General features: G+C 49.1%; 1 protein-coding gene across 1 annotated transcript in view; it reads left to right on the top strand.

Moving 5' to 3' along the window:
• The window catches only part of EFCAB6 (EF-hand calcium binding domain 6), a 215,550-nt gene that overhangs the window by 168,202 nt on the left and 23,034 nt on the right, over positions 1-24,314 (top strand). The window contains 2 exon segments of the mRNA XM_022596843.2: positions 4,221-4,416; positions 7,533-7,724. Coding sequence (XP_022452551.2) covers positions 4,221-4,416; positions 7,533-7,724 — 388 coding nt within the window.

The raw sequence follows: 24,314 nt of genomic DNA, 5'->3' as shown, positions 1-24,314 counted from the left end.
ATTTCTGATGAGAAGCCCCATGTAATTCTTATCTTTTTTCCTCTGTAGATGCTTTACCCCCTCTCTGGCTTCTTTCAAGATTTTCTCTTTGTCTTTGGTTTTCAGCAGTTTGAGTATGATATAAGTGGGTATAGTTTTTGGTATTTTTCTGCGTGGTGTTCTCTGAGCTTCCTGGAAATGTGCCTTGTGTCTATTATTAATTTTGGAAAATTCTCGGCCGTTATTACGTCAAATGTTTTTTTCTGATTCTTTCTTTTTCTCTTTCTGGTATTCCAATTACGAGTATGTTCCACTTTTGAAACTGTCCCACAGTTCTTGGATGTTCTGCTCTGGGTTTTTTTTTCCACTCTTTTTTTCTCTTTGCATTTCAATTCAGGAATTTTCTTACTGACATACTTCAAGCTCACTGATTTTTTCCTACCCATGTCCAGCCTACAGATGAGCCCATTAAAACGCATTCTTCATTCCTGTTAACGCTGTTTTTCATTTCCAGGATTTCCTTTGATTCCTAAGAAGGAGTATCCATCCCTGCTTACATTAGCCATTTGTTGTATGTGTTGTCCACTTTTGCCATTGGACTCCTTTACAATTTAATCATAGCTGGTCATTTTAAATTCCCTGTCTGATAATTCCAAACTACATCATGTCTGAGACTGGTTCCCATGCTTGCTTTGCTGTCCCTTCAGACTGTGTTTCTTCTTGCCTTTTAGCATGCCTTGCAGCTTTATTGTTGTTGAAAGCCAGACATGACACACTGGGTAATAGGAACTGAGGTAAGCAAGCATTTCACGTGAGCTTGTATGTTAATTCGGGCAGGAGGTGGGCTGTGTTTAGTGCTGCTGTAGCTGTCAGTGCCAAGGGCTTGGATTTCCTAGAGTGTCCTTGTTTTTGTCCCTCCTGTCTCCTTAGGCTTTTTCCTAGGAACTCCTCCTTAAATAGAGTCTGTGTTTGCAGCTCTTTCCTTTGTAACCCACTGTTGTTATGCTGGAGCTGGCTTGATGTGGTGGTAAGGGATGAGGGAGGGGAAAGATTCTATACTCTTATGATGAAATCTCAGTCTTTCAGTGGGCTTGAGTCCCTGGGCTGCAACCTTCAGAGATGTTTCTTAGCTTTTTTTTCTCCCTCAGATGAGACAGGAAGTCTAGAGGGGGCTGGAGTTGGCTCACTGCCTTTCCCCCAGATGGGATAAGGCTCTGGTAAATTCTTTTCCCTTGGAAAATTATTACGCCGAAGCCTCTGGGCATATTTCCCTAGGATTATTATTCCCCTTTCCCAGCCAGAGCCAAGAGGAGACCATCTTCAGATTTCCACTGTGATAACCTAGTGGGGTTCTTGACGGTAAAGCCCATGAAAGTAGGGGGTCCCTAAGACTGGGCCCCCAGGGGTTTCTCAGCCTCACACTAGTCCACACACAGCCTCCACCATTGCTCAAGTTACCACTTAAGTGTTCCTGCCAGCTCCAAAGGCCTTTGCTCCAGGAAGAGCAGATCTTGGCTGTAATTCTCTATGTTCACCCATCTCTCCAGATTTTGGGGTGACGTTTTGCCCTGTGACCTCAATTTTCTGATGGGACCAAGAAAAACCATTGGTTTTCAGTTTGTTCAGCTTCTTTCTTATTGTGAAGATGAAAGGGACACTTCCAAGTGTCAGAGCTCCCCCCCTTCCTATCACTTTCCCTCTCTGTGTCCCATCTTTTGTCAGCTACAGTTTTTCTTTGGAAGAGCTAGTTAAATTTAACTTCTAAATGTCCTACAGCCACAACCAGGTCCTCTCTGCTTGGTTCATTGCTTGATTATAAAACTCAAAAACCATTAAACGGCATTTCATAATTATGACTATGTACATATTCATAATTCATAATATTCAATGTCCGGGTAATGAATGAAAATTAGCTTTCTTCTCAGTGGCACTATCCCTGGGCCTCTGTGTCCACCTTGTTGTAGGCAAACCTGGGGGTACCCATGCATCTTTTCTAAGCCCTTTGGGGAAAGGCGGTTCTTCACTGTGAGCTGCTTGCAAGGACATAGAGAGTAGGGTGATCTCTTTAACCATTGCTGTTTTCTGAACACGGGGCTCGGGTGAAGTTCAACATTGTCAGCCTTCAGCTTTCCCCGGAATTCTGCACCACTTTCTGTTCTCTCCATTTTTCTCCTGCTGTCCTCCATCCTAGAGCCTCGCTCCCCACTCTTCCATTCCAGGTCTGTCACCCAAGAGTGTCCTGGGCTGTCCCCACTATTCTCCAGGGCTGGATCCCCTGTTTCTTATATCCCACATCTTTTTATTAATTTACATTCTTATTTTGCTGGAGTACTTCCTGGAGTAATTTCCTAAGAAAGTGGGGGAACAGGAAATAAATTTTCTCAGTTCTTTGTCTGAAACTATTTTTTATTTTCCTTCACACACATTGTTAGCTCGCCCGAACATAGACTCCTAGGGAGAAAATCATTTTCCCGTAAAGCTTTGAAGGACAGTGCTCCATTGTCTGTGTGTGTGTATGTGTATGTGTGAGTGTGTGCAAGTGTATGAGTGTGTATGTGAGTGTGTGTGTGTGAAGGTGTGTATAGGGGAAAGAGGACCGTGTCATCCTCAAATGCCTGTATATTCTTTTCTTCCTTAAACATGGTCTCCTCTCACTAAATCTATTTCCAGCTGAACAAGAATTCAAATGCATTCAGTGAATAAACCATGGAAAAGTAGCACCAGATAAATAATTAACTAAATGATTACAAGAGAGTCTTGTTAAAACGTAGTTAGGCTTGATACTTTTATAAGCAACGACACAAGGGCTGTGGAATCTCTGTAGTCCACCTGTCGGTGGGGTGATCAACTTTTTTACGAATCAAAACCTTAATAAGGATCCATCGCTCAGCCGCTTGTTTCTTCTCAAAGACCTCTTGATGATAAACATCTCTGTTATTTGTAATTATATGTAGATTGTTCTTTTCTAGATCCAAAATAGACTTTTCTAAATAATGCTGAGATTAGCATATGCATTTGATTTTATTACTAAATTTTAATACCAAGTTGGCAATTTATCCTGCTGATGAAATAGAGCTGATTATCCTTTTCCTCCGTGTCTCCGTCGTGTAAGCCAGCAACGCGGGGCCTGTGGACGGCAGCTCTGCAGCTGTGGGCTGGAGAAGCACAGCCCTTGGCTTGTTCTCTTTAGGAGCAGATAGCCGAGTCGCTGGAAACCTTCCTCTCCGGCTTCCCGACGTTCCGAACTGTTCTTTGACACACGCTCCATCCTGCTAAAAGAAAGTTCAGGGGTCAAGGTGCCAGCAATCCTCAGGGAATCTAAGCTACAGAGATGTGAACTTTGAATGCAATTAAGCTTTATTTTGAGTTATCTTACATGGTTCGTAAATATGCTCTATATTCTCACGAAACGTGGATTTGCTCTTGCGATGTATTCTTGTAGAAGGTAAAGGTATTTTCTTCTGTGTCGGAGTGCTCTTTTTCTGCGTGGATGTCCTTGTTGAGACACAGAGACACACACCCAGATGGAATTTCTAACTGAGAAAATACTAAACGATGTAGGTTTTGTAAAAATATGTTGTGAGTGCTTTCAGCTTGACAGCATAGTTTCAACCATTCTTGAAAAAGGATTTAGCATCTGTTTTACTCAGTTCCTCTTTTCTTTTTCGCTGTCTTTATTGTACTTCCCTTATTGTCAGATTCCCATTTCGCAGTGCAGGCCCTCGTTAGCTAAGGTCCCGATGACCACACCCCTACCCCCACCCCTGACCCCACAGTCCTGCCCCCGGACCAGGTCTGCCATCACCATCACGTGCATCTCCCCAGGATCCGACTCTGCACATGTCGCGTCCCTGCCGAAGCACCTTCATCTGCCCCTGCCACGGGGCCAGATTCCTCAACCAGGCCTCCTCCTCCATCCTCTGCTCTTCAAGCCCATGAGCCCACCGTCCAGCCTTCAAGTCTCAGAGCTTCAGGGCAGGACAGTCTGTGGCCCCCCCCCAGCCGGCAGTGGCCCCGCACTCTCTCCTGTCATAGCCCTTCCCCTGTGCCCTTAGAGTGCAGTCTTCGTGTGTGCTCGTCTAATAGCATAGCTGACCGGTGTGCGTGCACCTACAGGCCAGGGAACCGTGTCTCAACATTATTCATGTTCTCCACGCTGTTCTGTGCTCAGCAAATGTTTGTTGAATGAATAAGTGATGATTTTTTAAATTAATATATTGTTTTCTTTCTTTTGGGACAAGTTGGGGAATCAGCTGGCATGGTAATTCCATCAATTACCTCGACTTCTTGAGAGCAGTGGAGAATAGCAAGCCGACAAAACCTCAGCCACAAGAGAAAGAGGAGAGCGTGCCGATCAATTTTGCGACCCTAAGTCCAGAGGAGGTTCTGAAGAACATCCAGGAGGTCGTTGCCTTCTCCAGTCCGGCTTTGTCAACGGTATGAGAGAAAGCACGTGCTTTTTACTGTGGAAACCGAAGTTCTGGGGTTCACGCCAATTCCTAAAACCAGCTCTCAGCCCTGCCCCTCATCCTGGGCCCCTCCACCTCTCGCCACTCTCCTTGGGGCATCAGAACTCGATGGTTGGTCGAGAACGGATTGTTCACTGGAGCAAATGTGTATCCGCTTTTGCTCTGTACAAAGCTACCGTGAGCGTGCCCAGCATGTGTTCTGTGAGACGAAAGTGCTCGGTGTTTAGCAAAGGGTGGGTCTGCAGTGAGGGCAAGGGGTTCTGGGCAGAGGGCAGAGGACAGAGGCCTCAGGGGAGCCCGGGCCAGTGGGGAATGAGTGACGCCAGTGGGGAATGAATGACTCCAGGTGGCCTTGAAGATGTTGGCCGGGGCCAGGCGGTGGCACAAAGCCTCACCATGACTGGGAGCCCAGGGCAGGGGGTGTAAGAACGGGGTCCCCCGAGTACACTGACATTTAGGCTGACGTCTGTGTGACCCTGGGGGGGGCGTGCCGAGACCCGGTGTACGTGGGCATGGCACTGCGGGGCCCATCCTCGGAAGACAGTGCTCGGGCCGCGCTCCCCACCGGGTGCTGGTCCCCTTTGCGGGTCCCCACATGAGTTTCCCCTGCAGCAGCCATGGGAAGAGAGATGCTGTGTGCAGAGGGCAGGCCTTGCAGCCTAATGAGATGGTGAACGCAGGGCCTCCCGGGTGATGCTGGGCGCGTGCTGTCCAGACAGCACAGTCCCAGCAGGGTTGCCTCTGTGTCTGCCACATGCAGACCCTCGGCCCCACGCCGACACCGAGGCCCACCTCGCTGAAGGCCTGCGTCCTCTCAGCACTGGGAGGCAAGCTGGGCCCTGCAGTCCAAGGTTCAGTGGGAGACAAGGAGAAAGGCAGGGCAGCCCAGCCAGCTCATGAACATTCTGGAATGCCGGCGAGCGTGGCCTTCCTCCCGACAGCAGACATTGTTTGCATGCAGGAATTCTCTGTGAGGATTTAGCATATCTGTGTCTTTATTTTAATGACTATCTAAAGATCAAAGAAAAATCAGTATGAACCCATTGCGGGCCATCTAGAAAGACCATCTGTACCCCTTTCGACACCAGGTTGTCCTGGCCCAGTGGTCACCGCGTGAGGACCGCAAACTCAGATGGGCACAGGGACCAGAAGTACAAAAGTGATGACGGGGCCAGGCCGCGGCCACAGCAGGCCAGAGGCACAGCCCTGTCCAGAGCGCAGCTCCTCCCCAGCCCCTGCCGACTGCTGCTGAGCTGAAAAATGGTCCCAGCTCTGCTAGATCTTTGTATTTTTCCTGAGAAGCTATGAAGCCTCCTGACTTCTAAATGTCAGCACGTACTTCAGATTTGTCAAAAGCACCGTGCAGGCCAAATAAATCCATTTGCAGGATGGCTCTGCCCCGTTCCAGTTTAGGGTGGCACCACGTCACATCTATCGGGATGTTTCTCAAACTGAGGTCCATGGAACCTGTGGGAGGAACCACGGTTCTCATTTCTGAGAAATACTCCTTAGGAGATGAGGTTTTAAGCAAGAGAGTGAGATTCTCTGGCCAAGAGACTGGCAGGTGGCCTGGAGGGGGAGGGCGTTTGGGGCAGCGGGGCAAGGAGGGAATGACGATGTCTGAGGATGGCTGTCAGAAAGGGTACCGGACACATGATGCAGCTCCTTGTGTCACTGGAGACACGTCTCAATGCAGCGTCTTGTTTCTGAAATGACACAGCAATACCTTATATTTATGTAGAGTTTTATAGATCCCTAAGCCTTGGCATATTTGATTCTTCCACCCACCCCGTGGCTTGTCAGGCTGGATTGACACACGGGGAAGCCACACAGCCCCAGGGAAGTGCAGGTCCCGTGGCCACAGTGAGCCAGACCCCAGCTCAGCCCTTAGGTCCACTGAGCCTTGCGGCACCGCAGCACCTTCTAACGCCCTCAGAACAGAATGCTCGGTCAGCTCCCTTCATGTTGACCGCCATTCTCCTGAACATATGCCGAGATCCACTGTGCACCGGGTACCTGGACAGGTGCATCTTCAGGTTGCCATAGTAAAACTTGGACCAACACGAGTTCTGTTGTCCCTCTTCTTATACCGATGAAGTTAAGCTCAGAGAGGTTAAGGGTTTATGGTGGGCGACACAGCCAGGGTTCAGCGTCTACCACCTGGCTGTGCAGCCAGAGGTTTTCCACTGTACCTGGCTGTGTCGTATCTACACAGGCTAAATGAAAGCTTGAAGCCAGACAGTATTAAGGTTAACTTGGTTACCTGTATAACACCTTGTGGACGGATGGGGTGTGCCCAGTTAGTCCTGAGTGAGAATTAACTGCAAGGGAATTTGGGCTTGGGTCTGCAAGCAGGTTAAATTCTTTCTTAAAAAACTAAGATCTTAACTTACCCCTCGATACGGATTTTCTAGTGCAATAGAAATGAATGATTTTGTTTCAACAGATGGGAAAAAAATGTGCTTTCTTTTTATAGCAAATGTTTGCACTTCGGTTTGACTGCTTTACTGCTGGGCTGGTGCCGGCTGCCCCAGCCTCTCTGCACAGGCGCGGGCAGGGGGGTCTCCCCCACCGTAAAGGACAGAGCCTCGGTGTTCATGCCCTGGGGTGTGGGTGGGATGGGGCAGTCCCTCACTCCTCCTTCTGGCCGCTTCCCACATCAGACTCCTATCGTGAGACCCCTGCCCCACACCTGGACGCAGTGGGGTAGCGCCTGAGCTTCTCACTCACAGGTGATTCATTGGGGAGCTAAAATTTAATGATGCAGAGACCTCGGACAAGTGCCTTCGTGCCTCAGAGCCTCCTCGGGACTTGCGAGGACCGGGGCTTCTCTTTCACACCTCTTCGTCTTCGTATCCAAAGAGGAGGGACTAAGGCGAGTTTCCTCAACGACACGTCAACTCTTAGACGGGGTGCACATCCTACCTGTCTGTCTTCAGTCCTCGTGCGTTTATTTAGTAATTTAGAATCTGCAGGGGACTCACGTTCACTTGATTTCATTTGCATTCAGAAAAGCAATACTTAAGAAAAATATTTTTGAAATACTCACTTGACTGTAACATCTGCCTTTATTTTTAATTGTAGGCATTTTCTGTACTGGATAAAGAGGACACTGGGCTTGTAAAGGCTTCGGATTTTGGACAAGTTCTTAAGGATTTCTGTTACAAACTAACAGATACCCAGTATCATTATTTTTTGAGAAAACTAAGAATTCATCTCACCCCCTATATAAATTGGAAATATTTTCTCCAGAACTTCAACAGTTACCTTGAGGAGGTAAGAATGTATGCAGCACATAAGCATTTCTTTTTGAAAATGGGCTAAAATTAGTGTTTGCAAAATAGATAATTGATTGAAACCACAACAGATAAATTGGCTATCACCTCAGTTAATTAGCTCATTCTAAATGAAAAATTGATATAAATTCTACGTAGTGTTAGAAGGTAAATATGTATCCTTTAATTCATTAGAAAGTTATTCTATTCTATTATTTTGTTTATTTTCAAAGAAGCTTAGGAGAGCCTGCTTTTGTCTGGTTGTTTTAATGAGTTCTAAGAATCTTAGATCCCTGTAGATGACCTAGTGTCGAGAGAAGTGAGGCCACTACACGTCAGGCCCTGAACCAGCAATGGGGGAATTGGGACCCCCTTGGGAGACATTTGTTGAGGACCCACTATGTGTCAGGCCCTGGGCCATGTGTCAGCCAAGCCCGAGGTAGGGGTAATCGTGGAGTTAGTAGAGTCCTGGGGGAAGTCTAAGAGGGCTTCCTGGAGGAGGGTGGGTGGCTGACCACAGGGCTCTCGTTCCTTCCCGGGACCACTTCTCTGGCAGCACGAACTGCTCCTTCTTAGGCTATTTCTCCATTTCTAAATGTAAATGGACCTACATCATTAGCGGCAATTACAATCTGGTTTCAGCCAACTTGGATTTCTTTGGTCACCATTCTGTGCTGAGTGAGAATGGACACACAGGTGTACCTGCCGCCATGGAAAGGGAGATGAAAACAAATACGAAAAATCCAAAAATAGCGCAACAGCTAAGTCACAACAGGCTTGTGCTGAAGTGTATTTAACTGTCCTCCTGTAGCTGGACACTGGGGTCATTTCCAACTGCACACTTTTGTATATAGTGAACACCCGAGTTCATAAATCCTTGATCTGGGATACATTCTTGGAAATGAGATTGCTAGAGCAAATGGCACGAGCGTTTCTAAGGTCTGAGACTCACTGTAGTAATAATAACAGCAGCAAACTCAGTATAATGCTTCCTGAGGGCAAGGCACCCTTCTTAGTCCTATATAGATATAACTGGTCTAATTCTTTTGCTATCACTACGAGGCACATGCTAGTAATATCCCATCTTATAGACGAGGACTGGGGCACACACATCAAGTCATTGCCCACAGTCACCCCAAAGGTGGGCAGTAGAGCTGGTTTGTGGCCCCAGAAGCCTGGCTCCCGACTCCAGGTCTCTGAAGGCTGTGCCATCTCCTCTGGGGTGTGTGAGTGCCATTTAGATGCCATTTCCTAACAAAATGTACTATTTTGTTGCCTGTTTCAAAACTTTATATATATGATATTGTATCAAATTCTGTCTTCGGCACTTGTGTTTTTCTTGCTTAATATCATGAATTTAAGATTGGTCCATGTTGTTACATTGGCTTTAGTTCACTCGCTCAAGCTGCCATAAAATTAGCCAATTAAATGATAAATGAATATATTCTATTGAATGAACAAACTCCGTTCAGTCGTCGTCCTCCTGCTAATGGCATACAGGCGGTTTGCGGTTTTCTCCGTTACGAGCAGGGCACGGTTAGCCTTCTGTGACTGTGTCCTTTGCACACTCGGGGTCACTCTGCGTGGAACGGCTGCGGGAGGGGGCGGGGGCGCAAGTTGAGCTCCACAGACACCGCCACGGTGGCTGCACCTGTCACTCAGCGCACGCTCCCGCCAACCATGTGGGAGGGCTGCTGACGCGCCGCATCCCGGAGCCCTTGGTGTTATCGGGAGTTTCATTTCTGCCAAGGCTTTCAAATGTTATCAGCCATCCAGGCTCCCTCGTCTGAGAACTGCCTGAAAGGATTCCACTCCTTTGTTGGTATGGGCGTTGCAAATGTCTTCTCCTGGTCTGTGACTTGTCTTTTCTCTTTGTCTGTGGTGACTGTCACTATTTTTATGTGAATTATACTTTTTTTCTGATTTTAAAAGAAATACATATTGTGAAAAATTTGGAAAATACAGGAAAGTGTAAAAAAAAGAAGATAGTCGTTTAACCCTGTGACGATGGTGTGATGACAGGAACAACCTCCACACGGTTTAGTGAGACCTGCTGAGCTCTGGGCCCTCCCCCTGGCATTTGCTCACCTGGTTTGCTGCCCGGATGAGGGAGGGGATACAGGTGGAACACGTGGGTCCCAAAGTCAGGTACCCGCCTCCGCAGCTGGAGTGGACGCCAGGCAGTTCAGCTTCAGAGCTGTCTTCTTCCCAAGGGCCACGCTGCCTCGGAGAGCTTCTTCGTCTATTTTTAATGCATTTACCCCCAAACCATAAAGTTTGCCATGTTAACCCTTTTGAAGTTAATGCAGAGCTCAGTGGCATGAAGTCCATTCACGTTGCTGTGTAATCACCACCACCCTCCACCTGCAGAACTCTCTTCGTCTTGCAAAACCGAGACCCTGTCCCCATTAAACACTAACTCCCCAACCCCCTCCCGCAGCCCCTGGCACCCCCGTTCTACTTTCTCTAGGAATTTGACGACTCCAGGTGCCTCAGACGAGTGAAACCTGCGGTACTTGTCCTTTTGCGTCTGGCTTATTTTACTGAGCGTAATGTCTTCAGGGTTTATCCTCTTGTAGCACGGTCAGAACTTCCTTCCTTTTTAAGTCTCATAATACTCCACTGTATGGATAGACCCTGTTTTGTGTATCCATTGATCTACGGATACATCTATATCTATCCTATCCAGTGAACACTTGGGTTGCTTCCACGTTTTAGCTACAGTACTGTGAATAATGCCGCCATGAACGTGAGTGTACAGATGTAATGCGTGTTTTTACACAGTGGAGATAACATTTTAGATATAATCATGTATCTTGCTGTTTTTCCTTTAACATTAAATTCCACCAAGTCACTTAAAGTTCTTCCAAACATGAGTTAAAATGTCTGCATAACATTCCATCAACTCCTTATTTTTAAGCATTTTGGGTTTTTTCCAGCTTTCGCCACTGTAATTTGCTGGGCCATGAACACTTTGTATGCAAGTCTATGTACACATTTTGGACCTTCTTCCTAAAGAAAGAATCCAAGAAATAAAATAACTGGGCTCAAAGGATAGGAATACTTTTATTGATCTGGAAAGCAGCCCCATTTTTAAAAAATATCTTTTTCTATTAGGTTGAATCATATGAAATCACCATTTTTAGAGTCCTAAATGATTGAATATTGACAGTTTCATATGGTTTAAGCTAATATTTGTAGAAGTAATCTGTGTCCATTTTACATGATTAGGAATATACCAGTCATTTTGAAGGAGAGAATTAAAGTCAGCCCTAGGGACAAACAGTGTTAACATGTTGGTATATTTATCTCTAATCCTCTTTTTTATACAAATATCCTTTGGGGGTGAGGTCAAGGACAGAGAGTATATGCTGCTGAATTAGGGGGTGGTTGGGGATTCTCGCAACTCTTAAAAGACTCTTTAATATTTTTTAATTTATTTTTCTTTGAACTTTAAAATTTTATTTTATTATTTTTTATTAATTTTAATTAATTTATTTATGTTTTGGCTGCGTTGGGTCTTCGTTGCTGTGCGCGGGCTTTCTCTAGTTGTGGTGAATGGGGGCTACTCTTCGTCGCGGAGCATGGGCTCTAGGCGCGCGGGCTCAGTAGTTGTGAGGTACTTGCAGGCTCTACTGGCGGCACGCAGGCTCAGTAGTTGTGGCGCACGGGTTTAATTGCTGCGTGGCCTGTGGGATCTTCCCCGACCAGGACTCGACCCCATATCCCCTGCACTGGCAGGCGGATTCTTAACCACTGCACCACCAGGGAAGTCCCAAGACTCTTTTTTAAACAAACGTTTATTATCTGTATCAAAATAATATATGCCCATATAGAAATAAAATTGAATTGTTGCAAAAGATTTAAGAGCAGAGATCACTTGATCAACTGTTCACCACAGTCCTGCTTCCCAAAGGCAGCCACTGTAACCCCCTGTTGTTTCTCCAGCTGCACCTTCCTGTCTCTCAGCACCTCCCCTCCCCTCCATTCCCTAACCACCCCCAGAGAGGAGAGAGGGCTCGGCTTTCCCACCCCAGCTGCCCAGCTCCTCCTCTGGGACCCCTGCATGTCCCTCTGGAGCTGCCTTTTCACTTCCTGTGATATCGCGGGCATTTCCACGTCAGTGATTTGTCTCTAACGCAAATCACTTTGCTTTAGAGACAAAGTGGGGTGGATGTGTACCATCCCAGTCACTCTGTCCATCAGCCAGCATTTCCTGTGCACCCGCTGTGTACCCAGCACTGAGCGGGTCCTGAGGTCAGCCAGGGGCCTGCGTTCTAGCGAGGGAGACGGGCGAGAAATGAGAATATGTACCAGATGTCAGAAGCCAGTATGTGCTGTGGGATAAAATAAACCCGGACAGAAGGGTAGCCCAGTGAGAAGCGGACATCTGAGCGGAGACCCAGCGGAGGGCAGGGAGGGACTCAGTGACCTCTAGGGAGGGGCTGTCGGAGCACAACCCTGCAGAGACCCAGCAGGAGGGAGCCCTCGGGGCTTGAGGTGTGGCTGCCTGGGTGAGCTGGAGGGATGGATGAGGGGGGCGGCCCTGTAGCTCACTTCGACTCTGAATAACATGGAGACCCAGGGAAGGTGTGGGGAGAGGAGCGTCGTGACCATGACCAACTAACATTTTAGAGAAGTCACGGTGGACACCGGGTGGGGAAGGCTCGGGGAGGGCGCCCAGGGGCGCCCAGAGCCAGTAGGGAGGCGGGCGCACCCTGGGGAGGGATGCTGCTGGCGTGGCTGCTTCTGGATACATTTGGAAAGGGGAAGGTAAGAGAATGAGTCAGGAGTGGCCCAGGCTTTGGGCCTTTGAATGGGGAAGGGAGCGGGAAGACAGGTGTCCTGGGTCAGCAATCAGCTTCATTGGCTTCGCCGATGCCCCATCGTTGGTCTTGAAGCGACTTCCAGTGTTCCGAGTTCTAATTACTGTAGAGTGTCCTTGCTGAGCACCTATAAGTACGTGCCCAAACCCTTCCAGCGGCTCCCACTGGAGGACTCCACTGGCCACGCTGAATCTTGATGGGCTGTGTCCAGAGGTCACGCAGCCTGCAGGCAGAGGACGTGGCTCGTCCTCACTCGCGGTCACTCTGAGCACCTCTGCCGACCCTTGAGTTCCCGGAACCAGGGGCGAACGTCTCCAAAGCTTCCAACTTTGCCACGCGCTTCCCCTGACATTCGTCCTACCTGATTTCTTCGCAAAGTCCCCTTTGCCTCTGGAAGCACTTTGCTGAACGTCCTTGCGAGGAGGTTCTAGGATTAATTGCAACGTGAATGATGGTGGGAGATGTGTTTCGAGACAGGAGGGGACATGGAGGCTGGCGGGGCAGTGGGGACTCAGAGGTGGCACAGACTAGCCCACTGTTTGCCCTCACCCCCTGCTTTCACTGTCCATGTGCAGTGGGTGCTTGGGACTAAGTGGCATCAGCCCCACACCGGCCTGGGGGTGGGAGGTCCTGCTGAGAAGCCAGTGCTTGAGCAGAGGTGCCTTTACCGGAAGGACAAGTTGAGGTTGGGACTTCCAGCTTGAAAGGATGTGGGGTGTGAAGACTCAGTGTGGGGCGACCACACTGTTCAGGGTGCATTGGGGGTTTCTTTTGCCCCGTTTTTTTGAAGAGGGAGGAGGGCAGCAGGGGCCGACCACCGGGGCCCTGCGTCCCTCGCTCCAGAGTTCAGGTCCCTTTCTCTGAGCGGCAGGAGACTCCTTAAGACTTCTGAGCAGGGACCTGGGTCAGCTTCCTCAAGGGGGGCTGAGATGGCAAAGTGGCTGTGTGAGAGCCGTGACCGTGTACATAGTGATGGTTTCGGAAGTTTAGTCCTGAGCTGATGTTCTTAATAGAAGGAAAAGAAGTAACAAACAATAGGAAGAGTTAATGCATCCTCCTCGAGCTCATTAAATACATCAGCCATCCCTCCCTCTAGGGGATGCATGGGCGGCAAGTAATTAAAAGGAGATTACCAAAATGTAATTAAGGCAGTCTGGACCTCTTCTCGCAAAGGAAGTTCGCTGTGAATAATCCCCAGCCAAACCGAATCCGTTCTTGGAAAAGGGACAGCTGGAAAGGTAGCTAAGGAGTCTTGTAAGGCCTTGAGGAGATGGAAAGCACACAGAGAGTAAAGATGACGATTTTACCCCTGCTCACAATCCGGTTCTCAGTCGGGGTGCACCACTAAATCTGCCCCCCAAAACTCGTATTGATCTGTGTCTTGTGTGTCCATCACACACAGCAGGGGAAAAGCATCTCAGCTGCTTTCAGAACAGGTGCCGCGTTACTTTCAGATCCTGGCGTGCGGATCGGCCCTGGCGTGTGGCTCGGCCCTGGCTTTTTGGCTGCTTGCTCTTTCCGCTGCCCCACTGAAGCGTTTCTCAAAGTGGGGGTCACAGGCTGGCGCAGATCAACCGCGCACCGTCGGCTCGGCACGTGGGCCGCACATCACTATTGGGACACCGAGCTCGGCCTGGAGCCCGGGGAGCTGTGGACGACGAGACTCCGTCAGGCTTTGCAGACAGGAGCAAAGGGCATGCCTGGTGCCACCGGGAGCATCACACCTGAGTCAGGACAAGAAACACTAGCTCAGGTGGCACAAAAGAAGAGGAACGAGGTATTAAAACTGAAATGCTACCAGAGCCTTGGTTGAAGAGTAAAAAAGAAAAAACAAGACAAGCTCTGGACGTCAGCAGTAACACCTTTTTCATAAGATTCTCACAAACGAGGTGAAAACATTATCTGAATGTCTGCCCTCAGCAAATACCTCTTTTTCACTTCTGGGAAAAACATTTTACATTCAAAGTGCTACGTGCAAACTGTATAGAGTATCACTACTTGTTTTTAGAAATCATTCCTGTTTAACATTTCTTTTAAGTCTTAAAGTGCAATTTCAGTGTCTTCCGTGAATATAAAATAATGCTCAGAGCAGAAATAGAATTTTTAAAAGACACAGTAGAAACCCATATAAAATCTTTCTACTTTATTATCATGGAAATAATGGAATTTTTTTTAACAAAACGCATCCTTATTCAATGCAGAGTAATTATTTTGTCACATTCTAGCTAACAGAGAGCCAATGAGATCTGTCCTTACCTTGTGTTTATAATATATTGTCTTTAAAGTCATCCAGTGAGATGTTGAGTAACTTGAAGATGATTTTTTTCCAAAAGAGAAGTTAAGATTGTAGTTTTCAATTGAACGAGACCGTAAAGCACATCAAAATGTTTGTAATCTTTTATGAACATCACATTTATATTAGTTGCCAACAGTGTTACTTTGATTTATCTTTCTTTTTATTGTAAACATAATGGTGTCCATGTATTTTTAATGAATATTATAAAGAATGGGGACGTTTCCTTTTCAGGAAAAGGCTCGAAGGTTATTGGAAATAAATTAAGGAAATTATTAAGAAATGTCATTCCTGTTATTTACTCTTGCCTCTGATGGCAAGAAAGGCTAAGTCCTCTTGATACAATTTCAGTGAGTTTTGAATGTTTCCCCTAAATTTCACTCACTTTCCACTTGCCAATGGGATAATTACTACCTGCTGTCCTGGAGACGGTTGAGTATATGGCAGGGTGGGAGGGATAACACAGGCCGCTTGGACACTTGCGGTGGCCTTGGTGACAGTACAGGGTGAGGGGCTGCTGGGCCCGCCGTGCCTGAGCTAAAGGAAAAGGAATATTGTCAACCACCGCCTTGTATGAAAATGACATCATCACACCAGAAGAGCAGTTAGGGGCCAACCTGCTCAAGTTACCTGACCACAGCCAGCATGACGCATCGCCATTCTCGTAAGGTTAACACACTTCTCCCAAATCTGAGTGTGTCGAAGCACTCATGTATCCTGGGCCCCATCTTGATCTGGAGCCTCCAGTCAGAAGGAGTAGAAGTCCCCCCGCCTTCCCCAGCTTCCAGGGGTGTGGACAGTCGAGGGACTGGGCACCTACCTCTCTAGCAGCTGCCAGATGGGCCCCTGCCAGCATTAGGACAGGGCTCGGCCACCTGGTTTCCACGCCTCTTGCAGAAAAGCAAAGGGGGCTGTGCCAGGCTTGCTTCCACCTGACCCCTGTACAGCGCCAGCAGGGCCGGGCCCTCAGCCCGTCTCTAGGGAACGCTGTACAGCTCCTCTGACGTCGCACCTTGTATTTGTCACTCACTCTCGCATTCTCCAAACGCTTTCGCCAGCACTCCCCTCGAATCTGGGCTGACGATCTCTCTTGATTCCTACCCTCAGTGGGAATACATGAGGGTATTCATGTATAGGGTATTCATGTATAGGCTCTCTACATGTTCAAAATAAGCAGACTGTGGCACAGCCCATCCCCGCAGACCCCCTCCAGGGCCATGGCAGTCTGATTTGCGGTCTAATTCAATTGCCAATGTTTGGATCAATTAAACATCAGAGTTGCGCTGTACCGTTGATTCTACAAGGTCATGACCATATCAGGAAGCCAGGAGTCAATCCAAGAAGTCATTGTTCCAAACAAGCCTCGCAGAGCAAATCCAGGCTACAGACAGCACCAGTTTCTTAATTGTTACCACATACCTACATGTCTCGCTTGGAGGTGAGCTCTCACGTTCTGGCTTTAGCTGCCCCATTTGACTGGGAGAATCTTACCTTCCCACATTCAGCACATGTGTGACAGTGTGTGCCAGACCCTGGCCTACCTAGTGATTTTGCCCAGCCAGTTACCGTCATCTTCTTGTCACCCACAGTCAGACACCAACATCCAAACGGTGGCTAATACGCATTGGGCACATGCTGTGAGCCAGGCCCTGTTCTAGGCGCTTTACCTAAATTAACTCAGCTAACCCTCCTAAGATCCCTTTTAAGGATCAGGAGACCGAGGAACAGAGAGGTTACAGCATCTGTTCCCGGTCACACAGCTAGAAGTGCCAGAACTGGGATTAGAATTCAGACCAGAGCCAGGCCCCTGCTCTCAGCTTCCTACTGTCAGTGGGAGCTGTCTCGAGTGTCCACCCCACAGGATTGGTATTTGGATGAAGCGAGTTAATGCAGAAAGAGCTTTGCATGGTACCGAACATAGCAAACACCAAATGTTTGCATTATTATTTTTTATTCTATCCTACTTCAGTGAGTGCGTGGTTATTGTATAATAATTAGTAATGATGTGACTATATGGTGTGTAATTTATTTGCGTGGAAGAATTCATCTCATAGTTTCATACATGAATTCAGCCTTGAGTTTCTTGAATCATTAAAGGGTTGAAGGCGTAGCTTAAATGTTTCCTCTACTTCTCAGCATTTTGTGGGAATTTCGTGCTGCCAAAGGATTTGTGCACTGGGTGTGTGCAGAGGTGTCGGATGGACCCTTTGTGAATGTCGAGCTGTATGGTGGGAGTCAGCTCGGAGAGCCGAAGGGGGAGGACCTAAGTCTGCATGGTCAGGGGCAGAGATGGCATAGTCAGCTCTCCGATGAGCTTATACCGTGTCTGGACACTGGGAGACCAGGCTTCCCGGGCATAAGGATCAGGATGTGCAGAGACCCAAGATGGGAAACGTGTACTTTGGGCATGGCTAGAGCATGGGTCAGGTGGGCTGAGAGGCCGGGGGCAGAGGATCTGCGAGGGAGGCCAAGGGGCAGGGCTGTTAGGGTGGGTCTCCCCTGTGCTTGCCTCCATGGGCATCTCAAAGCATCAGCTTCTCCAAGGCAGGGGTTTGTCTCTGCCGTTCACTGCTCTATTCCCCTTGCCTGGCATGGAGCCCTCAGTCAGTGCTGATGAATTCGCACATTCCTCTCTTGGGTGGGCTCTGTACTTGTGCGTGTGGTGGGGCTGGGATCATGGAAGGATGGGAGAGCACAGCTCTGAAGTCATCAGCTCACAGGGGAATAGCATGGGGACTGGGCCGGGTCCTGACCCACTTACTTTGTCTAGAAATAGGGAGAACCATGGCTGCCTCGAAGGGCAATGGGAGGATTAGAGAAACTTCTGCAACGCCCCAGCCCAGCGCCTGGGTGAAGGAGACACAATGAAGGATGGCCACCAGGACTGGGTCTCAGTTAGCCTTGATTCCGTTGACTTGAAGCTTGACTTGATTGTAGCCTTTCCAAAGGAAAAGGAACCTGGAATCTCCAGATTTGCCTTCATGCATTGCCTAGAAAGAATCCCTCCGTGGTCAGAGATCCCAGTGTGGGCAGCGGTCACGCCACCGGGAAACTTGGGTTGTGCCTGCAGTTCTGGTGTCACCCTTTTGAATCTGCAAACAGCATACTGGATTGCTGAGGCCAATTCATCGATCACTAAGACCTCCAGACCTCCCGACAGACGAGCATCTACCCTTGGCCTCGTGCGTGCTGGGCTCTGGGAGTCGCAAAAGTTGGTTCCTTGATCCGGCGGGAGGCGTCTGTAGCAGCGCGTCTGCACACAGAGCTTTCACTTTATTCTCAACTGGATTTTTTTTAATGTTTTATCTTTTTTTTTGACAGGCAGTTTTGCTGCTGTTGTTATTTTTAGCATTCATTAATTCACTGTAAATACAAATGAAGATACAGTGCAATTAATTTCTTTGCTAATCAAAATATTTGATCAAATGAAGCAATTTTTCAATTCTTAGAAGTAATTATACTGTTCTTTAAAAGGAAGTAGAGGAATTCATTACTGAGTATTTCTAATTAGGAGTTTTTGCTACCTGCTGTATTCTTATTCTATATGAAGTTTTGGGATTGTTTTTTGTTCCTCCTGTAAGGAATCATGGGAAAAACTGTATAATTGAATCCCTAAGTATTCAGAACAAAACTTAGTAGAAGAATCATGCAGTCTGATTAGCTAATTATAACCTTCATAATAGTTAGACTGATATACTAACATGTTTCTAATCTGACAGCTGGAATGGACCTTGCTAAACCATGTTGTCCCAGCCAGGTGACTGCCACCTTGGACACCCACAGGAGGAGTATCACAAAGTCCCTTTGCAAAGTGCCCATCGTCAAGGAACACTGACAGCCAAAAAGCCACCTTCTCATCTCTGTACTCTGAGCTCAGTACCTTTTATTTCTCACTAACTAGAAATTCAGAACTGAAGTGGTCAGCTATCGCCGTGTAACAAACAACCACGGAACCTCCAGGACTGTGAGCATTCGTTCGGCTTTTGCTTGTGGGCTGGCTGATCTGGGCTGGCTCGGCTCTGGTGGCCTGACTGGGATATCTCTGCTCCTTGGACCAGAGCGAAGTCACGTGGGCTCCTCTCAAGGCAGCACGACAGACACAGGAAAGCTTGCAGATCACACAAGCACTTTTTAATTCTTTGGTCACGTTGTACCTGCTAACGTTCCCTTGGCCAAAGCAGTCGTATGGCTGAATCCAAAGCCACAGGATAGGGAAATATTCTCAGCTCTTCAGTGGGAGGAGCCCCGGAGTCCCATGGCAAAGGATGTGGAGACAGGGGAGTTGAGGAAATGGGCCTTGAATGCAGCATGCCACCAGCAAACAGATACACGGCGTGTCTCTGTCTCCAGCCCTACCAGATCATCTGACAGCTCAGCCCACCCCTCCACCCCTTCCCTACCACGTTCTCTCCTCCAGGTTACCTAGAGAAGTTGCTTAGGGTACGATCTCATGGAAAATTGATTTTATAAGTCAGCCAAGAACGTGGCTGGACGTAACTTATTGACAGGACACTAGAAGGCTCTGTTATGGAATCATTCCCGTAACAGAGCTGTTGAAACAAGAGTACAATAAAACTGAATATGAGCTAACAGAATTCCAGGGTCAGTGAACCCCCTGGGGCGCCCTGCTCTCTCTGGCTTGTTCTTGCCCTGGGCTCACTCTCTCAGCTTTGGGTTGGGGTCACAAGTTTCTTACTTGGGGATCCCCCAACCCCTTTCAAATATGAGTTCCCTGCAGCAGAGATGGGGTTAATTCGTCTTTATGGGGGACAGGTCAGTGCAGTGCCTTCCTGAGAGGACAGGATGCTCCCTGTTTGTCCCCTGTCTCCTGGGATGATTCTTGCAGGCAGCTCCCTCTGACTGGTGTGGCTGTCAAGACCTTACAGACTGAGAACCTTGGCCCAGGGAAGTGAGGTGACTGCTTGAGATCCAGCCAGAAGATGGCAGGGCTCTAGCCTAGCTGTCCTGAATCTGAGCCCCGGCTCCGCCTGCAGGGCCCGAAGCAGCTGGTCAGGAGCCCGGGTCCTGTGGAGGGCCCTCCTCGAGGTGCATGACCACGTCTCAGACCTGGCTTCCCTCCCCAGCAGGCTGGCTTGACCTGCAGGCAACAACGGGCGCCACGTGCCTCTGCCCTCTGATGACCCACCATAGGGCCGGCGTGGGCCAGGAACCAGGACTCAGCCCAGCTCTGCCCGACCTCTTGACTCAGGCAAAGATGTCTATTAAAACAACCGGCAGGAACAGCAAGAACGGCCGCCCATGTTTGCCGGGCATTGGGCGAAGCATTGGGTGAAGCACTGCGAGGGTTTTTTGTTGAGATCCCAGGCCTGACCTTTGAGACGGTTCGGGTTTTATTTTCGGGAGGAAAGTGAGACAGAGGGGAGTGCGTCTTGCCTGAGGTCACAAGAAAGAGCAGAACTGAGTTCCATTCAGCCCTGAGCAGCCCCAAAGCCCTCAGCTGACGGCGAGCTGTCCTCGCCCTCCAGGCCCGGCCCCTCCACTTGACCAGCCTGGCCCCTGGTCGACTTCTGCTGGGTCCCAGTCGGGCGGAACTTGGGTTGCTGCTCCCTGGCTGTGCTCTCGAGGCCGGGTGGGCCTGCCCCTTCTTCACGTTTGGTGTCAGGCGCGGAATGGTGGTGGATCTGGCCTGAGCCACCAGGAGGACGGGACACAGGCTGGGGGTCCCAGCTCTGTGCCTGCAGGGCTCCCCCAGTTCATCAGCCGGCACTGTGTGCACTGGGAGACAGCCCAGTCTGGGCGGAAGGCGGCCTCAGAGACACTGGGCTGTGGGGCGCGAGGAGCCCTGAGCTGGGGCAGAAGGGGTGGGCTCAGGGTGAGTTCTGCACAGACCTCCCCCCAGGCCCCTCCCACGCGGGCTTCCTCCCTCTGACCCCCCACTGGTTGGGGCGGCCACTTGGGTGAGTCCAAGCAATGGCAGGATTCAGAACCCCAGGATTACACTGTAAAGCTTGCTTTTTACTAAATGACATACGTGGCTACGTTTGAGCCTGAGAAAAACTCCATAAAATTGAGGTGTTATTAGTCAGCTCTTTGATGACTGTGTGCTCCATATGTTGGGACATTATTTCTTTTATGTATTTCACCAACACTGTCGTGTCGTCACAAAGGGGACCAGGAATCTTCCTTTTGGGACAGGCAGCCCGTACTTCTCTGCGACATCAAGAGGGACAATTGTTTAGTAAAACAAGGTTCCATGAATACCCTTGAATAAATGAGAGAAGATACCTTCAAAACATGTAAATCATTCTCTAACTGGGTCAGACCCGTAGTGCATAAGAGTCTACTTTTTTTTTTTTTCATTTGAAAAGTCACCGGTGTGCGCAGTTGTCAGATGGGGGGCTGCGGGGAGGAGCGCTGAGGACGCAGGCCCAGCGTCTCCTGCTCCAAAGCTTAGTGGGGACGGAAGCGGGCGCCTCTCCATCTTGCAGCTGTGACTCCTGTCCTGAGGGGACCTTTTGTGTAAAGCGAAGTTAGTTTTGGAAAGTGACATTTGCATCTGACGATAGTGGTGTCTTTTCTGATTAGGAGAAACATTTCTTCTAGTTATAGAAAAAGCACTATTTTTCCCCATTCAGATATAACGATCACGTGAGAAGTGCCGGGGACACAAAAGCGCCAGACCAGGAGCCATCTGTTCTTCCCTGGCGCCTCCAGTCACTCAGAGCTAGGCTGGCGGTGGTGGCTGAGCGGCTTTGCAAAGAGCAGGATGGGAACCAGAATGTGGGCGCCTAACAGCCTCGAGCCCAAATGCCCTTGATGGGAGAGCCAGGAGGCCCTACCCTCCAGAGGCCAGAGGCTTCTCCGGGTGGCACGGGGTGGGGAGCAGCGTGGCTGCGTGCCCTGGGGCCTGCGGACCTTCTGGTCAAGGGCTGGTCCCTTGTGCACAAAGGCGATGGCAGTGGTGCTGCTGGGGGCGGGGTAATTAGTGATCTTTGTTTTCAATTTGTGCCCTGTTTGTAGTTTTCTACAGTGAACATGCAATAATTATCTTTGCAAGCAGCAAAAGAATATCTCTAACTGGCAGCAAAACCACCTTTGTGACAAACATAGTCCCCTTCCTCTCCGTGTCCACAGCCTGGCCTCTGGCTGTGGCTTTGGGGATGTTGAGAAAAGCGCTGGTGGTGCAGGAAGCCGGCGCTGCTCTCCTGAACTTCCCGCCAGCTTGTCGAGTAAGGATAATAGCACCCCGGGTGCCAGTTTTCAAGGATTTGCACCTGTACCTCCTTCACCTCCTGGCTCAGTGGTTTCCTCCTCTGGAGGCTGTTTCCATCAGTTGTGTCAAGAGCACACGACCCGTTATAATCTCTGCTCACCTGTGAGACTGGCCCTCATGTCTCTTCCCCCCCAGACCCTACCCAGGCAAGACTACTTAAGGATTATTTGTTACCTCTGTCTCCCCAGCATCTAACGAGGAGCCTGGCACACAGCAGACATTCCAGGGGTGTCTGTGGATGGCTCAATACAGTCATCTCGGGTGTGCGTTGAATGTTCATCCTCTGTAAGTGCATCGCGTGTGCGCCCTCCCCCCAGGGCTCGCCCTCCCCCCAGGGCTCTGGGATTCAGCGTGACCTGGGTGTCACTCTGATTCCTGCACAGGTGGAGAGCGGGCAGATTCACATCCAGGGCAGTCACACCGAGCAGGGCTCCCCGACCAGCCGTTCCTCCACGTCGCTCGCAAGCAGGCTATCCCGGCCCCGGCCCCGCAGCCTCAGGACCGCGACCCGTGGGGCAGGCAAGACTCCCGGCTTGGGAGCCCCACCTAGTCCTCTGCCTGGCTCTGCCCTCGCTTATTCCTCATCCAGAGAACAAGCGTTAGTACTGGGGTGTGTATATATACACGTGTGTGACTGTGTGTGTGTGCTCGTGTGATCATTTGGACCCTTTTGTGGCCCCTTTCCGCTTAGTGCACTGCAAACATTCTACCATATTGTTAAACTATTTCTTGAAACATTCGAAATAGCTGCACTGTCATCCATCTTCTAGAAATATCGTGTTTTATTTAACCATTCTCCTACTTTAGACATCTAAAGTGTTGCTAATTTTTTTTTAATTTTGTGAATTCCGTAAATAATACTGTAATGATAATTCCATGTTCATTTCCTCAAGGAAAGTCTTCAAAGGGTAGGTACCAAGTCAAAGGATAGGCACTCCGGATACCTTATTCCCCCTTTTCCAGCACTGATATCGTCAATCAAGAAATTTGCATTTCTTAGAAGAAAAAAGTGGAATCTTATTTTCTTTTCTCTTTTTTTTTGCAGCATGACCAGGTCAGAGGTTTTTGTTTGTTTGTTTGTTTGTTTGTTTGTTTGTTTTGTGGTACGTGAGCCTCTCACTGTTGTGGCCTCTCCCGTTGCGGAGCACAGGCTCCGGATGCGCAGGCTCAGCGGCCATGGCTCACGGGCCCAGCCGCTCTGCGGCATGTAAGATCTTCCCGGACCGGGACACGAACCTGTGTCCCCTGCATCGGCAGGCGGACTCTTAACCACTGCGCCACCAGGGGAGCCCCCAGGTCAGAGTTTTTTAACAGAAGACCCAGGGTGGCTGCCCAGAGCAATCATTCATTTGATTGGCTGTGTGGAGACACTGTTTATACACTCTTTCTTTGAACAAATAGCAAGGTCCCGCTGTGTGCCAGGTTCTTCTAAGCACTCAAGAATTCAGCAGTGCACAAAAGACTAGACTTGCCTTGAAGTTTATTTTCTGTTGGGATGAGAAAGACAATTAGGGTAAATATGAGGTGGATCAGAGAGTCATACGTGGGATGGAAATGAGCAGGGAATGCGAGAGAGAATCTGGAGTTCGGCTCGGGAATGTGATAAAAACCCTGAGAGAAGGGCGAGAACAGCAAGTGCAAAGGCCCTGAGGCAGGAAGGAGGTTGCTGTGAATGAAGCACAGCAGGAGGCTCTCACAGAGTGAGGTCAGAGGGAGTCATGGGCAAGCCATTGTGACACCCTGCCTGTTACTCTGAGCAACATGGGAAGCCGTTTGAGAGCTGTGCTTGACCTGATTTGCACTTTAAAGTGATCGTCCTCAGGGGAAAATGACTATGGCTTTTTGATTATGGCTCTGCCCTCCCTTACCCCTCCATCCAGAGAACAAGTGCTGACACGTGTGTGTGTACTTTAAAAGACTGAGGGTGGAAACAGGGAGGCTGATGCAATAATCCGTGCAAGATGATGGCAGCCTGGACCAGGGGGTGAGGGTAGAGCGGTCAGCTTCCAGGTATGCACTGGGAGCAGAGCCACTGGGATTTGCGGGTGGTTTGGGTATGAGTGATAGAAAGATCTGTCACAGAGGACTCTATTCTGAGCCACTGGGACAATTTCCATTTGCTGAGATGGGGACCTCAGAAGGACTGTGTTCTGAAGCTGATGACTCAAGAAAGAAGAAAGAATTTTCCTTTATGAAACTCGGATGTTCTGTTTTGCTTGGCAGGGCCTCTCTCCCCCA

The sequence above is a fragment of the Delphinapterus leucas genome, chromosome 11, assembly GCF_059928025.1.
Source record: "Delphinapterus leucas isolate spDelLeu-1000000601 "Yukka" chromosome 11, BTC_Dleu_Yukka2, whole genome shotgun sequence".
In the NCBI taxonomy this organism is placed as follows: Eukaryota; Metazoa; Chordata; class Mammalia; order Artiodactyla; family Monodontidae; genus Delphinapterus; species Delphinapterus leucas.
Note: the sequence above shows the minus strand (reverse complement) of the source record. Positions and strands in the feature narration are given on the sequence as shown.